General features: G+C 44.7%; 8 protein-coding genes across 8 annotated transcripts; 4 read left to right on the top strand and 4 right to left on the bottom strand.

The window, feature by feature from the left end:
* Positions 1-347: 347 nt before the first annotated feature.
* I203_103020 (uncharacterized protein) lies at positions 348-2,481 on the top strand (the record flags this gene model as incomplete). Its single annotated transcript, XM_019147296.1, has 3 exons — positions 348-664; positions 757-2,019; positions 2,133-2,481. 3 exons carry the CDS (start codon positions 348-350, stop codon positions 2,479-2,481), a joined length of 1,929 nt encoding a protein of 642 aa, XP_019003846.1.
* Positions 2,482-2,874: 393 nt separating this feature from the next.
* I203_103019 (uncharacterized protein) lies at positions 2,875-3,396 on the bottom strand (the record flags this gene model as incomplete). The annotated part of the gene is made up of 1 exon (XM_019147295.1): positions 2,875-3,396. One exon carries the CDS (start codon positions 3,394-3,396, stop codon positions 2,875-2,877), a length of 522 nt encoding a protein of 173 aa, XP_019003845.1.
* A 1,182-nt stretch (positions 3,397-4,578) lies between these two features.
* On the top strand, positions 4,579-6,643 carry I203_103018 (uncharacterized protein; the record flags this gene model as incomplete). Its single annotated transcript, XM_019147294.1, has 5 exons — positions 4,579-5,152; positions 5,246-5,350; positions 5,416-5,851; positions 5,928-6,103; positions 6,168-6,643. The coding sequence occupies 5 exons, from the start codon at positions 4,579-4,581 to the stop codon at positions 6,641-6,643; spliced, it is 1,767 nt and encodes a 588-aa protein (XP_019003844.1).
* A 682-nt stretch (positions 6,644-7,325) lies between these two features.
* Positions 7,326-8,016, top strand: I203_103017 (uncharacterized protein; the record flags this gene model as incomplete). The annotated part of the gene is made up of 5 exons (XM_019147293.1): positions 7,326-7,379; positions 7,459-7,513; positions 7,569-7,733; positions 7,790-7,860; positions 7,921-8,016. 5 exons carry the CDS (start codon positions 7,326-7,328, stop codon positions 8,014-8,016), a joined length of 441 nt encoding a protein of 146 aa, XP_019003843.1.
* Positions 8,017-8,999: 983 nt separating this feature from the next.
* I203_103016 (uncharacterized protein) lies at positions 9,000-9,542 on the top strand (the record flags this gene model as incomplete). Its single annotated transcript, XM_019147292.1, has 3 exons — positions 9,000-9,206; positions 9,276-9,377; positions 9,441-9,542. 3 exons carry the CDS (start codon positions 9,000-9,002, stop codon positions 9,540-9,542), a joined length of 411 nt encoding a protein of 136 aa, XP_019003842.1.
* Positions 9,543-10,221: 679 nt separating this feature from the next.
* On the bottom strand, positions 10,222-11,659 carry I203_103015 (uncharacterized protein; the record flags this gene model as incomplete). The annotated part of the gene is made up of 4 exons (XM_019147291.1): positions 10,222-11,028; positions 11,133-11,315; positions 11,443-11,555; positions 11,617-11,659. The coding sequence occupies 4 exons, from the start codon at positions 11,657-11,659 to the stop codon at positions 10,222-10,224; spliced, it is 1,146 nt and encodes a 381-aa protein (XP_019003841.1).
* Positions 11,660-12,372: 713 nt separating this feature from the next.
* I203_103014 (mitogen-activated protein kinase CPK1) lies at positions 12,373-14,767 on the bottom strand (the record flags this gene model as incomplete). Its single annotated transcript, XM_019147290.1, has 17 exons — positions 12,373-12,422; positions 12,506-12,608; positions 12,674-12,731; positions 12,797-12,888; positions 12,964-12,973; positions 13,049-13,086; positions 13,145-13,182; positions 13,243-13,254; positions 13,322-13,351; positions 13,406-13,468; positions 13,556-13,682; positions 13,812-13,907; positions 14,038-14,098; positions 14,168-14,187; positions 14,259-14,337; positions 14,440-14,556; positions 14,676-14,767. 17 exons carry the CDS (start codon positions 14,765-14,767, stop codon positions 12,373-12,375), a joined length of 1,086 nt encoding a protein of 361 aa, XP_019003840.1.
* A 646-nt stretch (positions 14,768-15,413) lies between these two features.
* Positions 15,414-17,628, bottom strand: I203_103013 (uncharacterized protein; the record flags this gene model as incomplete). Its single annotated transcript, XM_019147289.1, has 7 exons — positions 15,414-15,656; positions 15,733-15,983; positions 16,083-16,257; positions 16,344-16,672; positions 16,866-17,118; positions 17,279-17,461; positions 17,581-17,628. 7 exons carry the CDS (start codon positions 17,626-17,628, stop codon positions 15,414-15,416), a joined length of 1,482 nt encoding a protein of 493 aa, XP_019003839.1.
* Between the last annotated feature and the right edge of the window lie 21 nt (positions 17,629-17,649).

Genomic DNA, 17,649 nt, shown 5'->3' with positions numbered 1-17,649 from the left:
AGGAAACCATAGGCCCACCTTGTTCTTTATTCTTTGTTTTTCACTGTTCATATATCGCGCCTACAGTATGAGGGATTCAGGAAACTTGGAAAGACTACGCTTTATGAGACTCATGATACGTTCATACATACATATTCATGCATCTTCATTTGGCGGGACTACAAGTGGGAATTAATGATGATGTCACCATATCCCCATGATCTGTGGAGTCCCGCATAAATACATGTCCTACTCGTGCACTTCACTTGCTCATCAACAACAAACTATCGACAACACTGAGATCTTCATAGATATATCGACCTGTTTATGGGCAGTTTACGTTGTACCTTTATAGCATGATAGGTCGCATGCTGCATTGCTTGAGGCTGCTTGGTGGCCGAGCCGTTCCTTCGAGGAAGGAAGCGGTACACTTACCATACGTCGAACCTGCCAAGTTACCGATCATCCCGTCGGCCACTCTTCATCACAGCGCCCATTCTTCGTCCGCAGCTCAGGCAGTCGAAGATACAGCCGAAGATACACCAAACACCCCTTCAGATTCAGCAGTACTACATCAGCTGAAGAGGGTCGCCGAGCTACAAAGTAGAGTATCGAAAGAGAATTCAAAGGTCGGGAAACAGATGATAATAGCTCAGTACCCGGACTTACGAGAGCTGCTGGAATAGTAAGTGGAACTTGACGGTTTTGTACAATATACATCACTGCACTAGTCTCTCGAAGATATACATAAATTGGCAGCTGACGGACTTTGTATAGTATATACGACCCTAATCTCCGTACCAATCTCACCTTTGGGTCTCTCCTCAGACACCTTGACTCTTCTTCCAGAAAGATCAAAAGGGGTGGACCTCCTTCAACAGATATCATTGAGCTGTTCGAAAAATTATCAAAGAAACAGATAACAGGCAATGAGGCCAAAGGAGTAGTTCATGATTTTCTGGTGGCCAACGATGTACTCGACGATCAGAGGCTTCTGTTCACATTTGGCAGATTACTGGACAGGAATTTGACGGCTGGATTCGGAGCGAACACGTTAAAACAAGTGATATGGCCCAATGGTTCTCAAACTACCAAGCCATACGTATCTGATGAAGGATATATATCGCAAGGAAAAGCAACCTCAACGCCATCTTCATCCTCGAGCCCGCTCTCGTACGCTACTGGCAAAACACCCATCCACCCCCAATCAGCAGCTCTAGATAAATTCGAAGTAGCTCTCGGCAAATCCCTTGAGCCGCCTTTCGAACCCATATTCAAAGATGGCTCACAGTGGTATGCCTCAAGAAAACTAGACGGTGTTAGATGTATAACGTTCTTGGATTTCTTGGTTCCGTCGTCTTCAAACCCAGAATCTGCGTCTGGTACACAACCATTGGAATTAGTATCTGTTCACTTTGTTTCGCGTACTGGTAAACCGTTCACTTCATTGACCAAATTGGAAGAACAATTACAGCATTTATCGAAATTACCCGAACTGAAGGGCTGGTTAGATGTCGATCCACTGATTGTGGAAACTCGACCTGAAGGAGTGATCAAACGATTAGTACTAGATGGAGAAGTATGTGTCATGCGATCTAAGACACCCGAAGAGTCACATGCAGCACAAGCAAGAGATGATGGTAGTCTAGCCGATACAATGTGGATCGCCAATGACAATTACACGGAGGATTTCCAATCTACCGTCTCACTCATGAGGAGATCGGGAGAGACCATCCAGCATTTGAGCTATTTCATATTTGACGTCTTGTCATACTCTGAGCTAAACGCTAAGAAGAGTTTACCGGCCCAAGAAGGGTTGGGTAAGAAATTCGGTAAGAGAATAGAAGATATTAGGAGTTTGGGGAAATGGTTGAATGGACATTTGGATGAGCTGGGTGTGAAGGAGAAGATGGTGAAAGATTTAAAACAGATCAAAGTTGGTGATGCCAAGGAGGTGGAGGAAATGGTTGAAAGAGCTGCGAGAGAGGGGTGGGAAGGGATCATTTTAAGAAAAGATGAAGAGTACAAAGGCAAGAGATCGTGAGTTGTTCACTATTCTCTTCTAAACTATCCATGTAATCCATCCACACGATGATATCCATATATGATGTAAGATCCTAGATAGCTAATATCCTCTGTCCTGTTTTCTGTAGTACCGACATTCGCAAATTCAAAAAATGGTTAGATTCCGAATATACTGTCCGTTCACTTGACACTTCATCCATGCGATTATCGGTCGACGGGGCGTTCGGCGAGTACGAGGCATTGGCGAATGTGTGGATCGAGCATGAGGGCCATCCCGTATCAGTCGGTTCGGGGTTCACGGCTGAACAGCGTATACGGTATGCCAAGCATCCCGAGCAGATTGTAGGGAAGATGATTACGGTAGAGTACTTTAGTGAATCAGAGTCAATGGAGAGAGATAAGAAGGCGAAGGGAAAGAAGAGTTTGAGGTTTCCCAGGGTCAAGGTAGTCTGGGAAGAGGGTAAGAGGGGAATATGACGGCGAGCATGTTTGGGCAATCTTTGGTAACATGTAGATGATATCGGTTGTATATTCAGGATATACCCTGCATGATATGTATCATTCACCACTCTCAGACTGCACACTCAAGTATAACAGTAATTACAGGACGGCCTGAGACATAGATATTGATACATGTGGCTATAGACAATCGTATATATATGTTACTTGTGGCATGGTCTCTTCCTGAAGGGTATAAATTACTGGTATGCAACATGTCTGGTTATTTACTCTTTATTCCTCTTCTCCCTCCTCTCTCCTTCCCTGGCCAGATTCTGTTATTATTCTTGAACCATCCCATTGACTTACTCGTGCTGCTTTCTCATTGCCCCTGCTCGCCCTTGGTTCATCTGGCTCCACCACCTTATTCACCTATTGACCCGTCGGACTTCCAGTTGGGGGTTTGATCTTCAACCCTTCTCCACCCAAACTACCCAGTTTGATGATCCCATTATCACTCTTTGGCTTTTCTGCCCTCTTCAATTGACCATGTTTCGGTCCCGGTCCATCACTGGGGGATTGTGACAAGACGCCCGTTTCAGCAATGGTGGGGTGAGAGGAAGGCTCGATGGGGATACCACTATCCAGATAAGCAGAGTCGAGTGTCGAGCCAGTCTCGTTCCCAGGTGATCTCAGAGTGGTGTTTGATTCAGTATGAGAAGAAGAACCGTTGCCGTTACTGGTGGTATGGTGTAAAGGAGGAGAGGGAAGTGGAGCAGGTTGGTTATTTAATTTGGATGGGTCGATAGGTGGTGATGTGGTGGCATTTCGGGCTTCTTCAAGAGTAGCCAAGGAGTCTGGTCCGACGTTCTCGTTGGTTAACGGTATGGCCGTTGCAGAAGAGGAAGAAGCGGCAGGAATAGGCTGAGAGGGCACGGTTGAGTTGGTCGTCATAGTGGTTGATGATATGTTGGTTGCTTCAGGTATGTGGTATTCCTTCTGATATTGGTGGTTTAATGAGATACACAGAGATAGAAAGTAGCTGGAGTGCGTATCTATTGTCTATGGAAGAAAGAACGGATGAGGAGAAGATGAGCAAAGGAAGTGTTGTTCATGTCAACTTTAATCCTCCACTCTTCACTCCCACTTGTCAACATGCAAATGACATCCTCTCGCAGCGATCCTTGCGTCATTGTCATTGGGCACCGCATGGAGTGGGTTGTGGGTAATCTTATATGAGCCTCCCACTTAATAAACGCTCTTGCAGCGAGTCGATACCGTGTTGCCCTTGACGAGATGGGGTATACATGGTCGTGGATACGAGCGACCTGATTGTGACATGACTTGAGCGGTCCCGAACAGCGCATGGGATTACCCCTTACAATCGTGCCAGGATGTAGAGGCTCATAAGATCAAGGGAAAAACTTACAAGGAGATGGATGCATAAGGCAAAATGACAAAATATCCTTTTTTGTACCGCTTCAATCTGGCCATTTTATCCCTTTCGCCATCGACTGGGATACCTCCTCAAACCCGAAATACTACTCTTCCATCGGAGTAGATCAGACCATTGCACAAGAGCAGCCTATTTGCATGTACACACGGCCGTAAGCTTTCTAAGCTTTCTACGCCACCCAATCTACGAAAAACCCTTTTCATCTTGAAATCAAGCCGGCGGCAATCCACGTACCTCAAGCATGAGTACTGTATTTTAGTAAAAGGGAGTGGAATTGTTGGAAATTTTATCGGAGAGTGTTCAGGGAAATTTTCTAATCGGCATTGACGTCACACCAACATTATTACTTTAGAGGCTTTTTTTATGTTTCTTGTTTTTACACTTTCTCTCTTCTCGGTTCTGTTCTATTTTTTGGCACCTCATGGGTCCCAGCAAGGGAAGACGTCAGAGCTGATTAAAGATGACATTCGTAATCTGGAAAACGGCCTACGGGCCCATGGAGCGATGGTGGACTGACGGGGGACCCAATGAAGATGATATTTTTAACGATCGTGAAAAAGATAGGTATCCTGTCGATATATACGTATTTGGATAGGTGTTTTTTGTCCATTTGTTTTTCTTTTCGTGTTTATATAATCTATCATCCCATTGCCATTAACATCCAATCGAATTTTTGGGAGATGTCAGTACGAATCGACAACGAACCGAATATCGCGACTGGTTCTGGTAGATCCTCTTCCGAGGAGACTGCCGTACCTACTCCACCTAAACCAGCTCATCGTCATTCGAAATTCAGTTTCCATCATCAGCCTCATGAGAAAGTCGATGACGATTATGCACAGCGATCGCAGGATCCCAATGGGTATAATCCACCTAAAGGAAAAGGAGCGGCTGTAGCTCACGTGGAGGGATACAAGCGTCAGGAATTGCATCGAAGGAACACGAAAGAGGGTAGAATCGTCTTACAAGAGGAAGATGCGCCCGAAGCATTAGGCTACGCATGGTCAACAAGAAAGAAGTGGTTGACACTTTCGGTCATTTTCATCGTTCAATGTTCGATGAATTTCAATGCATCGATTTACGCCAACGGTGTGGATTTCCTACAAGAGAAATTCGGCGTCTCAGCACAGGGAGCAAGAGTCGGTCAATGTTTATTCTTGATCTGTTATGCCTTTGGATGTGAGCTCTGGGCTCCGTGGTCTGAGGAACTGGGAAGATGGTGGATCTTACAATCGAGTTTGTTCTTGGTAAACAGTGAGTGGTATCTTATCTCTTGTGTTCGCCAAAATTCTCTGTGATCTTTTTTCATACAGCATATCCAAGCTGATCAACCACCTCTCCTACTAGTCTGGCAAATCCTCGCTGCACTTGCACCAAACTTTGGTACCGTCATCGCTGCTAGAGTATTGGGTGGTTTCTCATCCGCTGGTGGTTCAGTAACTTTGGGAATGGGTAAGTCAAGACTTTTCATATATGCTCGGTCCATATGACGTATACTGGTTCACACATTGCAACAGTCGCCGATCTATACGACCCGAACGAACAACAATGGGCCGTAGCATTCATCGTCTTTTCCTCAGTCGGTGGCTCAGTCATCGGCCCAATTGTCGGTCCTTTCGTCCAAGCAAACTTGAACTGGGAATGGATCTGCTGGACTCAATTGATCTTTGGTGGATTCGTTCAGATCTTACATTTCTTCCTTGTGCCTGAGACTCGTTCAACAGTCCTACTGGATCGACACGCGAAAAAGCTCCGAGCTGCAGGTAGGACCAACGTATTCGGTCCTAACGAAGTCAGAACATTCAGAGAAAGGTTCACCGTGAAAGAGGTCTTGCACACTTGGATTAGACCATTCGAGATGTTCGTCAGGGAGCCTATCGTACTCTGCTGTTCACTCTTGTCCGGTTTCTCCGATGCTCTTATCTTCACTTTCTTGGAAGCCTTCGGTCCTGTGTGAGTACAAAACATCTATCAATTGATCGACAAACACACATTGAAATTCCAGCTAATGTGATCGAGCGTTGTACAGATTCAAGCAATGGGATTTCACCACTGAACAGATGGCTCTCACCTTTGTACCTATCGCGATTGGCTATTTCATTGCCTACGCGCTTTACATACCCCCTCTCATGTCTCAGCGAAAGGCACTCAGAAAGGATCCTCAAGGTACTCCTCCTGAGATCCGATTGAAACCTCTTTTATGGCGTAAGTGTATTTTCGCATCTAAGAACAGGATCGGATCAACCTGACAATCCCTTATTATGCACAGTTGCTCCACTCGAGTCACTCGGTCTGTTCGGATTCGCCTGGACCTCACTTGGTCCTCCTCACACACACTGGATTGGACCTATGATTTTCTCCGCCATGGTCGGTATCGCCAACTTTGCAATCTACATGTCAACCATCGATTACATGATCGCCGCTTATGGTCCTTACTCAGCCTCCGCAACAGGTGGCAATGGATTTGCGAGAGATTTCTTAGCTGGTATCGCAGCGATGTACTCCACACCATTCTATTCCAATGTCGGTGGTGAATCTTATCGACTGCATTTGGAATGGCCCTCTACGATTTTGGCAATCATTGCTGGATTCGTGACCATTCCGATCTTCATTTTCTACTACAAAGGAGCCTACTTCCGAGAAAGATCTAAATTCGCTATGACTTTGGCGGGCGAGAGACAAGAGAGGAACGTGCATAGATTGGAGAAGAGTGATAACATGCCCGGAGGTGGGATTCCCGTATAGATGGGATATCGCACATGAGAGAGGAGAAGTGGAATAGATGACTTCATCCTAAGCTAGAAAGTCAGGTAGAGCGATAGAGATATGTACACATCAGCACATATAATCTTCATAGAATTTCAGACATAGCCTTCTTTGCTTTCAGATGCATCATCCTTTTTCATAGCTTCACCCAGTTGCTCAAAGTCCGATCAATTCGTCAAGTGTATCAATACAGTAAATTCTGGTCCCCTAGCTGTCATCTCGGCGAAATTGTTGTCTGGTTTATGACGTATCCCATCTGCTCGCATTTTCTGCTAGTCTCAGATCAATTATTGATCCAGTACAAATCACGGCCACAGTACCACTGCGGGATCGGTATCTGCAACACCCACTAAAATGGATCACCTCGGTAATTTGTGTCGCGGACATACTAATCTTACGCTCATCCTTTGACCTTTGCTGACTTTCTACCAAAGCAGTGTCAAGCGCTCCGGAATTATTGCCTGTCCTTTGATCGGGACTATTCTTTCTTTACCACTCCGCTCATGACTGTGACTCGATGATTGGAGATGATAAATCTCGCAGCAGCAGTCATGACATATATATACTATAGAGATCGACTCACAATAATGACGATTCCAATTAACACATTCTCTTTGTTTGACACCGGAAATCTGTTAAAACCCCCAGGTACATGTACACAATGGCTGACCGAGACTCATCCGCCAATAATTCTAGATATTCAAGATCGACCGAAGTGAGTTATCAGTGGCGCGAGACATCGCATGACGAATTTGGTAGACACCGTACTAAAAGTTCTCTTCGTACACTGGTAGGGTATTCCCCAGTTCGGAAGCTTTGGCCCCCTCCCAGCTGGGCAAAGGACCACAGGTAAATTGGTGATTATCCCATTTCACGGCTGATGTGCTAAAATTCGTTTACACAGTTTCCAGCAACCCCCAACGAGTTACGGAAGATACGTTGACACAATACATGGATGAGCAAAGTAAGAATTATGACAGATCGCAACGAGAAATCGAAGCTTTGACGGCCTCCTCCTCTTCAAGAGCCCAAAACACCTCCTCCGTACCAAATTCCGGCGCTGAAGGTGGTGAGATTTGGTCTGATCATGTACCTTATGGCCAACATTAATGGAAAACCCATCAGGCCCTAGCAACGAGACACGACCATTGACGAGCTTTGATATCAGCGTTGGATATCACCACGCATACAGTAGGGTAAGTCTGCTTGGGAAAGTTACACATGTGAGGGTAGTAACTCACGTTTTTGTTCGATAGGATCCAGGCAACGTCGCTGGCTCCACAGACCTCACTACCACAGGAGGTGGTCCGTCCATCGATCCTCCTTGGTATGATCAACAAAAGAAGGAATGATCAGGTCCCATAGCCCTTCTGGCAGCACCTTCGATGGTATTCTTTCCCTCCCATTCTTTCTGACACATATTTCTTACTTAGTCATACAAATAAAGCTGCCATATATGCATAATTTGCAACTGAAGAGATTTGTGGCCTTGTTCGTTCTCGTTCTGGGCCCAACTTCCCCCCTCAAGGGTCATCTTCGTACTTGTACTATGATATTGATCAGCCGCTCACTGCACGTAGGTTCAGCTAGACCGCGGTAATTTGGAGTCATTTTGAGTCGGTGCACTACTTCAAAATATCCGACTCATAAATGCTGGACTTCCAAGGGTGGTGAGAAGAAATGGCTGCTCAGAGACTGTTCAAGGATACTCTGCAGTCTTTTTGGAGTGCTCGGGAAGGGTTGACCCATGACTATCAGTGACGAGGAGATTACAGATCCCCTGTCCACGAAACTTACCAAGAGCCCTAGGGGGCAAGAAAGGATTGATGCAGTCAGGAGCACTTCTTCAAATCTCATTTTGCTTCTCATTGCAATGCATGTTATCAAAGGTGGCAAAACTGATTGCACAGATTTCTCGTGACCATTGCATCGCATGACGACTTTGTCGAAAAGGAATGAGGGATATTCATTCTGCTACTTTTTCAAGTTGGGATTTGGTCTTCCACTTCTCCCAAAGCTAGTCATGAAGTGAGAACCACAAGTGAGCCAATTTTTGAACCTCTAATCACACAACGAACTCCGGCAGGGGTCGACCGTCGACTGATCGGCTGAGCCGAATCATCACAGAGCTTTGTGCCATTAGGTCTCGGTCGATGGTCGGGTCAATTACATATAAGAAGGTGTTCCCAGTCCATCACTCGATCCGAATTCTAAACTCAAATACATCATTCCAACATAGAAAGCTCACTGTGATCACCATCGTTCAACGATTTATGATTCTATCATGTCGGCTTCAGAAATCCAAGCTCCGACTTGCAATTTTCACAACACCGAGATGGGTGTCTGGGTCAACATCAGAGGTAATCCTGCATGGGCATGTAGGGAGCCAACGTGTGAATCTCAACAGCCATATACGAATGGGAAATTCACTGCGACCTGTGCTACCCATCCACGGGGACTGGTCGTTCGAGCCCAGTATCCCAACCAACCACTTGATTGGTATTGCGCCTCCGGATGTGGATCCACCACTGGAAATTCACAGGTAAGTCACTTTTGCAAGATGTTGATGAGGTTGAGCGACCGAAGCAGTCAATCTCACACATGTTGTCAGCCCCGATACGACCCTTCAGGCCATGTCAGTGCCCTTCGCTATGCACCGAGCACCCGTGTGCCCGGATCAGTCAGTGAATATTCTGTGGAGTATCCTCATCAAGTGAGTCAATCTCTAATTTGCCTATCCAACTATTTTTTGTTGATATTTGTCAACACATTAAAGCAACAGGGTCCTTCTGCAGGAAATGATGGTTACGATGTCACTTTCTATAGTGGATACGGAAACAACCCTTATGCCAGTTACCAAGGACAGGGTGGTCGATAGACCTATCCACGGATGTCCACGGCTCCATACTGATCTTCAGACAGTCCAGCGGATGGTCGTTTCTCAATTCTAATGGTATATGCTCAATTTTGCCACCTTGTCCATAATCACTATGCTAGATGAAATGCAACGCATATTACCATAATACCGTACAGTACGATACCTGGTTCTTTTCACAGACATGTGCCAATCGGTTGTCCTTACAACTTCTAACATCTGACTGTCACGACTGGATAATGGTTGTAACGGCTGTGCTCGCGTCAATCGATCTACAAATACACGTTCTCTTTGAATATCTTCTTTCCTTTGCCCAAGTCACCATCGTCCAAGAAACCATGATTCCTCTGGTCGAATCCTACCGAAAGATCACTCTACTGCTCAGCCTCGCTACCTCCTCGCCCAAGCCAGAGATGTATGCGGTGTTGACGAAATCTCTGCCAACGTTTCCATCATGATGGTTTTCGTACACCGTGCCTCGCACCGATATGATCGACCAAAAAATTGGTGCACAAGCTCGAGTGTTATCTCTTATCGTGCCATCGTATATGCCCGTGGGCTGTAAGGAAAGGCCTCTGATGCTTATTCCTTCGGAATAAGTTTACTTTGCTATATACGATATCCGATGACATGAATACAATCATCTACCTGGTGTAACCTGCACATCATATAACGCATGATTCTACAACTTCGCTTTCCTATTTCCCTTCCCATCCCCTTCCAACCATTGATCAACCAACCCACTTACTTCCTTGGCTATCCCCAGACTAGATTGATACCCCGCTCCACCAATTCCATATGCATGTACGACTCCTACTTTCCTCTTACCCCCTTTTCCTTTACCTTTTGCCGGTAGTAAAGCATCGTTATTCTCGTTATCACCTATGAATCTATGTTCAAGTTCACATCTCAATCCACCTTCTCTAGCAGGTCTCAATCCCACATTATGAGATACAATCTTAATATCCTCTATACTCCCTTTGCCGCCTTTATTATCTAAATCTGGACAAAGTTCATAACAATCCTTCAATATCTGTTTGGCCACGTCTTTGTCTATATTGGTCGACCAATCGTCTTTTATATAACATCCACCTAGGATTACATGATTGGCCGGTCCAGGACGAGGAATGATATATACCGATTGATTCGGTATAGGGTGTTTACCCTCTATCCCATAAGTCGTCTTCACATCTAGAGCTTCGACAAGGATAGTTTGTCCTTTTGCTGGATGGACCAACGAGTCCTCTACGCCTATTAAAGATCTTGCGCCAAGTCCACTTGCGTTGATCACTAGGTTGACTTTTCCAATTGATAGAAGATCATACATTTCGTTGAGGGATGAGACACGTTCGCGAATGATAGGTACGTTGTGAGATCGGAGCCAGTTGCCGAGATGTTGAAGGTATAAGGGAGTGTTGAGTGTGTAAGCTTCGAATGTCACGCCTTGGGCAAATGGAGCGGGTATTTCAGAAGGTTTGAGATGGCGATACTGCAAATACTTACTTATCAGCCATCATTCTGCATTGATAGGTGATGGTAGAGTGTATATGAGTGTATGATAGTGACATGTCAATACGAAGAGTCCAAACTCACATCAAACATCAAATCCGCCCACCAGGGATCTTCCCCCACATCCTTCTCCCTCTTAAAATACCTATATGGTCTCCTCTGGCACAGTTCCGGTATCTCTCTGGACAATCTCTCGAATTCCTTGAATGTATGGGTATCTCGTCGTTGTTCCGCCGAGTTAGTAGCGAATGAATGGAACGATGCGCCCTGCAATCAATACATCAATCAATCAATCAATCAGTCAGTCAATCAATGAAATAGTTTTAAGGGGATAGTACCAGGATCATTTGTAAAGTGTAGTTTTTACATTGAAGATTGTAAATTGGAGACTTACCGCCCAAGGACTTGCGAATCCCGTTGAATGCGTATCCTCAGGTAGATCTTTACCTACCAAAGCGACTTTCAAGCCTTTCTTTGTCAATTCTTGGGCAATCGTCAAGCCGAGAACTGCGAGCAACATCGAGAGTTCAGTGGGTGATCAAGATATATCAGGGGGAAAGAGACTCACCTCCACATCCTAAGATGGCAGCGTCATATTGGTTGTTTACCATGGTGATGGCTTATGAAATATTGATCGTATGAGGATAGTAAGGAACACTGGATGACATTGATCAGATTGTAGGGACTGTGTATAGTACGATTGATCGATGGGATGATGGATGAAGCAAGGCATCTATCTGATGGACCCGAGCAAGAGGGGAAGTACAGTACTCGTAGCACGTAATGTAATGTTTGATCGGATATGACCGATCAAATGGAATGTAATCCTGATCACCTACCTCGGTAACTTGATGGCGAAACGATTGAGTGTACGATTGACTTTCTTTTCTCATCGTCTGTCATACAAGGGATAATACTATGCGATTGAGTATCCTCGAGCAATGCCCCTCCATCAATCAGGAATCAAGGTATAGCGACGTCAGACAGAACTTCGGAGACCTATCAGCCATTCCTCAAGTGAATAAGTGGACGAACATCATCATGGTATGATCGATCTCGCGAACTAAGTGAGATCACCAAAGAGTACAAATCGTGCATGCCGATGTGAATATTATATTCAAGTGCCGCCATAATCAGAGCTATATAGAGAAGACCTTCCAACCAAAGATCGTAATGATGAAAGAATAAAGAATTTCAAGCTTTGTGGATGGAATACAAACTTATCAATCATACTCCCCATATCAATACTAGCCATCCTTCCCATGAGTGCTGGTATAAAGCACCCTGATTAATTGATTCAAAGGCGGAAAGATACGTGTTTATCTTACTCTTGATCATCATGAATAGGTTTCTGAATCTCCGCGTAGATCAGACCTATTACCCAAAACAGGGAAGCATAAAAACACATAAGCCTGTATCCCCATACGAGATTGAAACATCACCAGTATCACACTCACGTTTTAACATCTCTCTACCCAATTGATCCTGTCGATCCTCAAAGTTGAAGAAATCAGGTTTCAACGGTTCTGCTCCAGGTTCATCGTTGGGATCGTGGTATGGCTAAACGAAGTGACCATCATAAGCAGAATTTCACTAAAATCACAGTACCACCATTCACCACTCACCTCGAGATATGGGTGTTCTAAAGCTTCCTCTACTGTAATTCTCTTTCGAGGTGAGAACCTGCGATCAGCCATCCAATCCATGTCAGCTCCCTTCAAATTATGGTCCAGATCGATTGAACTCACGTAAGACACTTCTTCAATAGGTCAAGAGCATTAGGTTTAGCTTTAGGACAGACCACAGCGAAATCCTGTCTTCGGGTGAATTCGAGGGCTCTCTGTAAGTTGAACATTCATGATCAGCTCAGATTCTTAAAAATTGTGACTCTGTATTGTGTGAGTTATAGACTTACTAGATAATCTCTGATGAAAGAGATAGTAAGAGATATGGTCAGTCCAGCCAAGCATCATCACTGTGCTATCAGCAATCCAACTCACTTGGATCTTGGCGAGGTAATCTCGTTGAAATCGTCCATCTGCATCATCATTGACATCAGCCAAAGTAGATCACTTACAGCAGGAAAAAGCGCTTACCGTAGGTGTACCCAGCACATCCAAGATCAGCGATAGTTCTGCATAAGTATGCTTGTTAGCTGAGGATCAATCGGAAATGATCTTGCGAGGAGGCTCACGATGATGATAATCTATAACGCAAAGTAATGTCAGTCACTTTTACTTCCCTGCCCGAAAAGTCCAAAATCTTTAACTCACCTCGTCCAGGGAATAAAGGTTTTCCATTTACTATATCATGATTCATCAGCTTGTTCCCGATCCAATCAGCAATTCCAAGCTCACTCATTTCAGCCAAGATACATCCCACACTCCAGATATCAATCGCTTTTGTGTATTCTTGGAAAGCTACATTTCATGCATACCGGTAGTTAGCTGAATATCCTTACCTTTTCGTAACAGTTGGAATAAAGGAGTGTGATCACTTCCACTCACATAACATCACTTCGGGAGCTCTGTACCATCTCGTAGCTACATATTCCGTCATAAATCCATTACCGCCATTTGGTCCAGAATCGGGAGGGGGCATCGCCGCTGATCGTGCGAGACCGAAATCGCATATCTAGAATGGTCATAATTAGTCAAAGAGACTCAACAATTTGGAAGACTGGTAGAGAATGATTGAATGGCGCAAGACATGTGTGTCAAATGTTTATGACGGCAATCATTAGGGAGATCGATTATGACTCACCTTCAGATCACAGTTCGCATTCAACAGCAGATTCGAAGGTTTCAAATCCCTATGAAGGACATTTGCTGAATGAAGAGCTTTCAAACCCCGAATAGTCTATTCGTAAAGCAGATGATCAGTATAGTCCTGATGACGAAGGGAGATCTATGTCTTCTCAAGGGATTCAGATAGTTCACAGAATGCAAATAGGTCGTCATGTTGGCGTAGATGGTGGTACGATTCTCACCTGATATATGAAATATTGACAATGATCATCCGACAGTTCCTGAGTTCTAATCACTCTATGTCTATACATTTTGAACATTGTATGTCAGCTGTCCATATTCTCAAGTGGTTTGATATGGAAAAAAGCTCACAGATCAGTCTCCATCAATTCCTATTTTTTTGGTGTTTCGTGCCGTATTAGCTTATCATTCCATATCTTGAAAGGAGGATGGACTGACTTACCTGAACCAAATAGACTTCATTGAAATGATCGTAGCTTGGAGGTGCGATAATATCGAGAATAGCAATGATATTTTCGTGTCTGAATCATCACATCAGCTTTTATGTCCCTTCTAAGGGGTATGATAATATCATGAAGCCTTTGGTTCCCTGCAACTTTCACGTTGGGAGACATGGCACTGACCTGAAATGTCTCAACAGCTTGATCTCCCTCAATGTCCTCTGACAGAACATCGCATGATCAAAGGGCGTTATCCTCTTGATGGCGACTTTGGTTCCAGAGGCTATGTGGGTAGCGGCGCTGCGGGGTGGAGGGGTTGAGCATGATCAGCAGATGGTAGATATGAGCAAGATCAGACTAGCTATTGCAATTGTTCATACGACAACGTGACATATCATCGACTTGGGAACTTAACTCACACTACGACACCATAAGCTCCCTCGCCTATCACTTCTAACACTTGATAATGCTCAGATACGTTGAATGGGATCGAAGATTGGTCTACTGTCATCGTGTCGTATGTGATGAATTAGGTGTATGCAGTAGGATAAGATGGAGAGTGGTAACAAAGAAGGGAGCTTGTAGTGGTATATGAGATGGAGGAGGTAAAGTGGAGATTACTGTTTACTGAATGGGTATAATGGGATTGATAGGAACGAGGTATCTATCCTGTGTGGGTGGGTGTAATTGGGGGTACAGTCCAGCTGTCTGCCTACTGTCTATTGCGATACGTCTGTGCTTTTGTCGTTTTATTGTTCTTGTTCTTGGTCTATTCTTCGTATCTTTGATTTGTCTTGTTTTTTGATCCTTTGTCGAGGCTACCCTCTGTGGACAATAAGATACTGTGGTTCGTTATTCGTTATGGTTTTGTTCAGGCGGTGTACATGCTTATGCATATGGGTATATATGGGATGCTACCCATATCACATTGGAATTCTGAAACGTCTGCGGGGTCAAACTCTAAATCGGAAAACAATAACGCTCATCGCAGCAAGAATCAATCATTGCACGTGGATCATCACGTAAGATGATCATACCCAAGCGGGATCGTTAATTGAGTGACTTTGTATACGATCAAAGTCAATCATATATCTGCACATATATGTATATATACATATAATTATGTGTACGTATGTACAGTAGTAAACTCTTGAAGACTATGACTGATCAACTTCCATCCCATCGCCCTCCCGTTCTCCATTCGCGTCATTACCACTCCGATGATGAGAATCCGCTCCCAATTCCTCCCTCCTCAATCTCAGAATCTCATTCGCAGTCCATAATTTCTTATTCAACATATTCGCCAAATTAGGTCCAAAAGCATCGGCAATCTCGTCCAGATTCACTTGAGGTGTGGGTGTATCAGCAGGTTTGGGATTGATAATTACCGATAAGCATTTCTATCTCACACAAAAGCCAGTCAAAGTCAGAATAAATGATAGACAATTGTCCTAAACCAGTATCAACCACACTCACGATTAAAGCTCTGATGAGAGGATTCCTCTTCTTACCACTCCCACCATCCGTATACAATCTACCCGCCAAATCATCAATCCTACTGATATTCTCGCCTGCTTTGCCCCATACGGTAGATCTGACCGCCTGTTTGCCCAGACACGATAAAGCAAGAAGAGATCCTTCGTATCGACCCGAAGGGGGGTTGGAGGCTCCCAGTGGAGAGGGGAAAGGAGGCGAGTTGAGTGATTTGGAAAGTGTCGATACGAGACCTAGTGTTTGAAAGAGGATTCAATCTGGTCAGTATACATTGTACTGTGCCGGATGTAGAATGTCCATGTTTTTGATATCGACATCGAAAGATGACTCACGAGGTATTAAACCAGGATATGATTTACCGTATTTATCAGCTACTTTACCCAATACCTGAGACGCCTGTAAACGTAGATCATAAGGTGAAGGTTGATTGCTTGATGATGAAGAAGGGTGAGGTCCAAGTGGTACAGTTAATATAATAGACATGAGAGGTGGTAGCAAAATATGTACCTGAACACAGCGAGTCAAGTCAGTTATACCATATATTCTATCACTATTCGATGGTGGTATTTTCTCGAAACGGAGCAGTCACCCACATAAGGTTCTAAGAATACCCCATCATTGCTCACGAGCGCTTCGACCGCATCGATCAATTGTCCGATAGTCCCCGTAGGAGCCATAAGACATTTCTGTATACTCTCGCCTAACCACTTAACGAAATAGATCAATATTCCAGCGACGGCCACATCTGTTCTGAGAGATGCTAAAGCTGCTAGACGATGTCGCTCGGCTTCTGTCTCTGGACCGGTTGGTGAAGGAGGTACAAGCGCTGTGGTAAGTCGAGTAAAGTATAGTTGGAGTTCTTGAGGTAGTTGAGTACGGGCCTGGGGTCGGAGTGAGGTAGATGATGGTTGAGGGCGGGGTTCTGGAGTGAGATTTGAGAATGTCAGTATGTTCACTTCGATCCCAATTGTATTTTGGTGAATAAGACGATTTTGAATGAACGATAAGGTACATGATAGCGCCGAGCGACAGATCAGAAATGAAGGAGGATGACGACCCAAACTTCCGTAGGGTTTATGCACGATAGAGAAGTAAATAGTACAAAAACAACTCACGTCCACTCCTCTGAGTAGGATTTGGATTCTCCTTAATAGCAGGCTGCACCCCCTCGACAGCTAACCAATGGGCTTTCCATTTCACACCGCTGGAATTGGCTACGCCAGATGGTAAAGGTTGTTTGAGGTATGTCGCGAAATCTATCGCCTCGTCGGGCAGGTGGTAGATCTGTTGTTGGTGGGACGAAGATGAGGGAATGGGGATGGATTGGAAAGATGGTAACGGAAGGGGACGTGGGGGGATCAGGATTGGCTAATAAGAAGGAAGATGAGGATTAGCTAATGTGCTCGATGTCTACGGTAGAGGAGTGTAACATTCGTATATGGTATGGCTTTACATGATCGGGAAATGACTCATGTCACGATTGATATACCGACGAGATATTTCAGAAGAGAAAGAGTATAAGACTCACCTCAACATTCAAAGCATCCATAGCATACTCCACATCCTCAGGCATCAGTGTACCCCTCTTCCCATGTGCCATGAATTTTTTGGCTTCCTGAATGATCAGATGCAAGCGATACTCTACATCACCAGCTAAGAGGTCGGCTGCTCCTGGACCTAGCGGGTCAAGAGGGAGGGATTGGGCTACTTCCTATTGAGTCGTTCGACGATCAGCAAGAAGCGTGGTAGATTCATGTCATTCCACTCCAGAACAGCCTCTTATGCTACCTGAGCGTGGGTGAGCATGATAGTTGATGGAGGGAGACATACCGATATGGAATCAGAGGGGTAGATACCCGTCGTTTGAGGAGGGGGCATAGTGTTTTGGGTTTTGAAGGT

This window comes from Kwoniella mangroviensis (assembly GCF_000507465.2).
Source record: "Kwoniella mangroviensis CBS 8507 chromosome 1 map unlocalized Ctg01, whole genome shotgun sequence".
NCBI lineage: Eukaryota > Fungi > Basidiomycota > Tremellomycetes > Tremellales > Cryptococcaceae > Kwoniella > Kwoniella mangrovensis.
The sequence above is the reverse complement of the archived record's forward strand: the minus strand, read 5'-3'. Positions and strand labels throughout refer to the sequence as shown.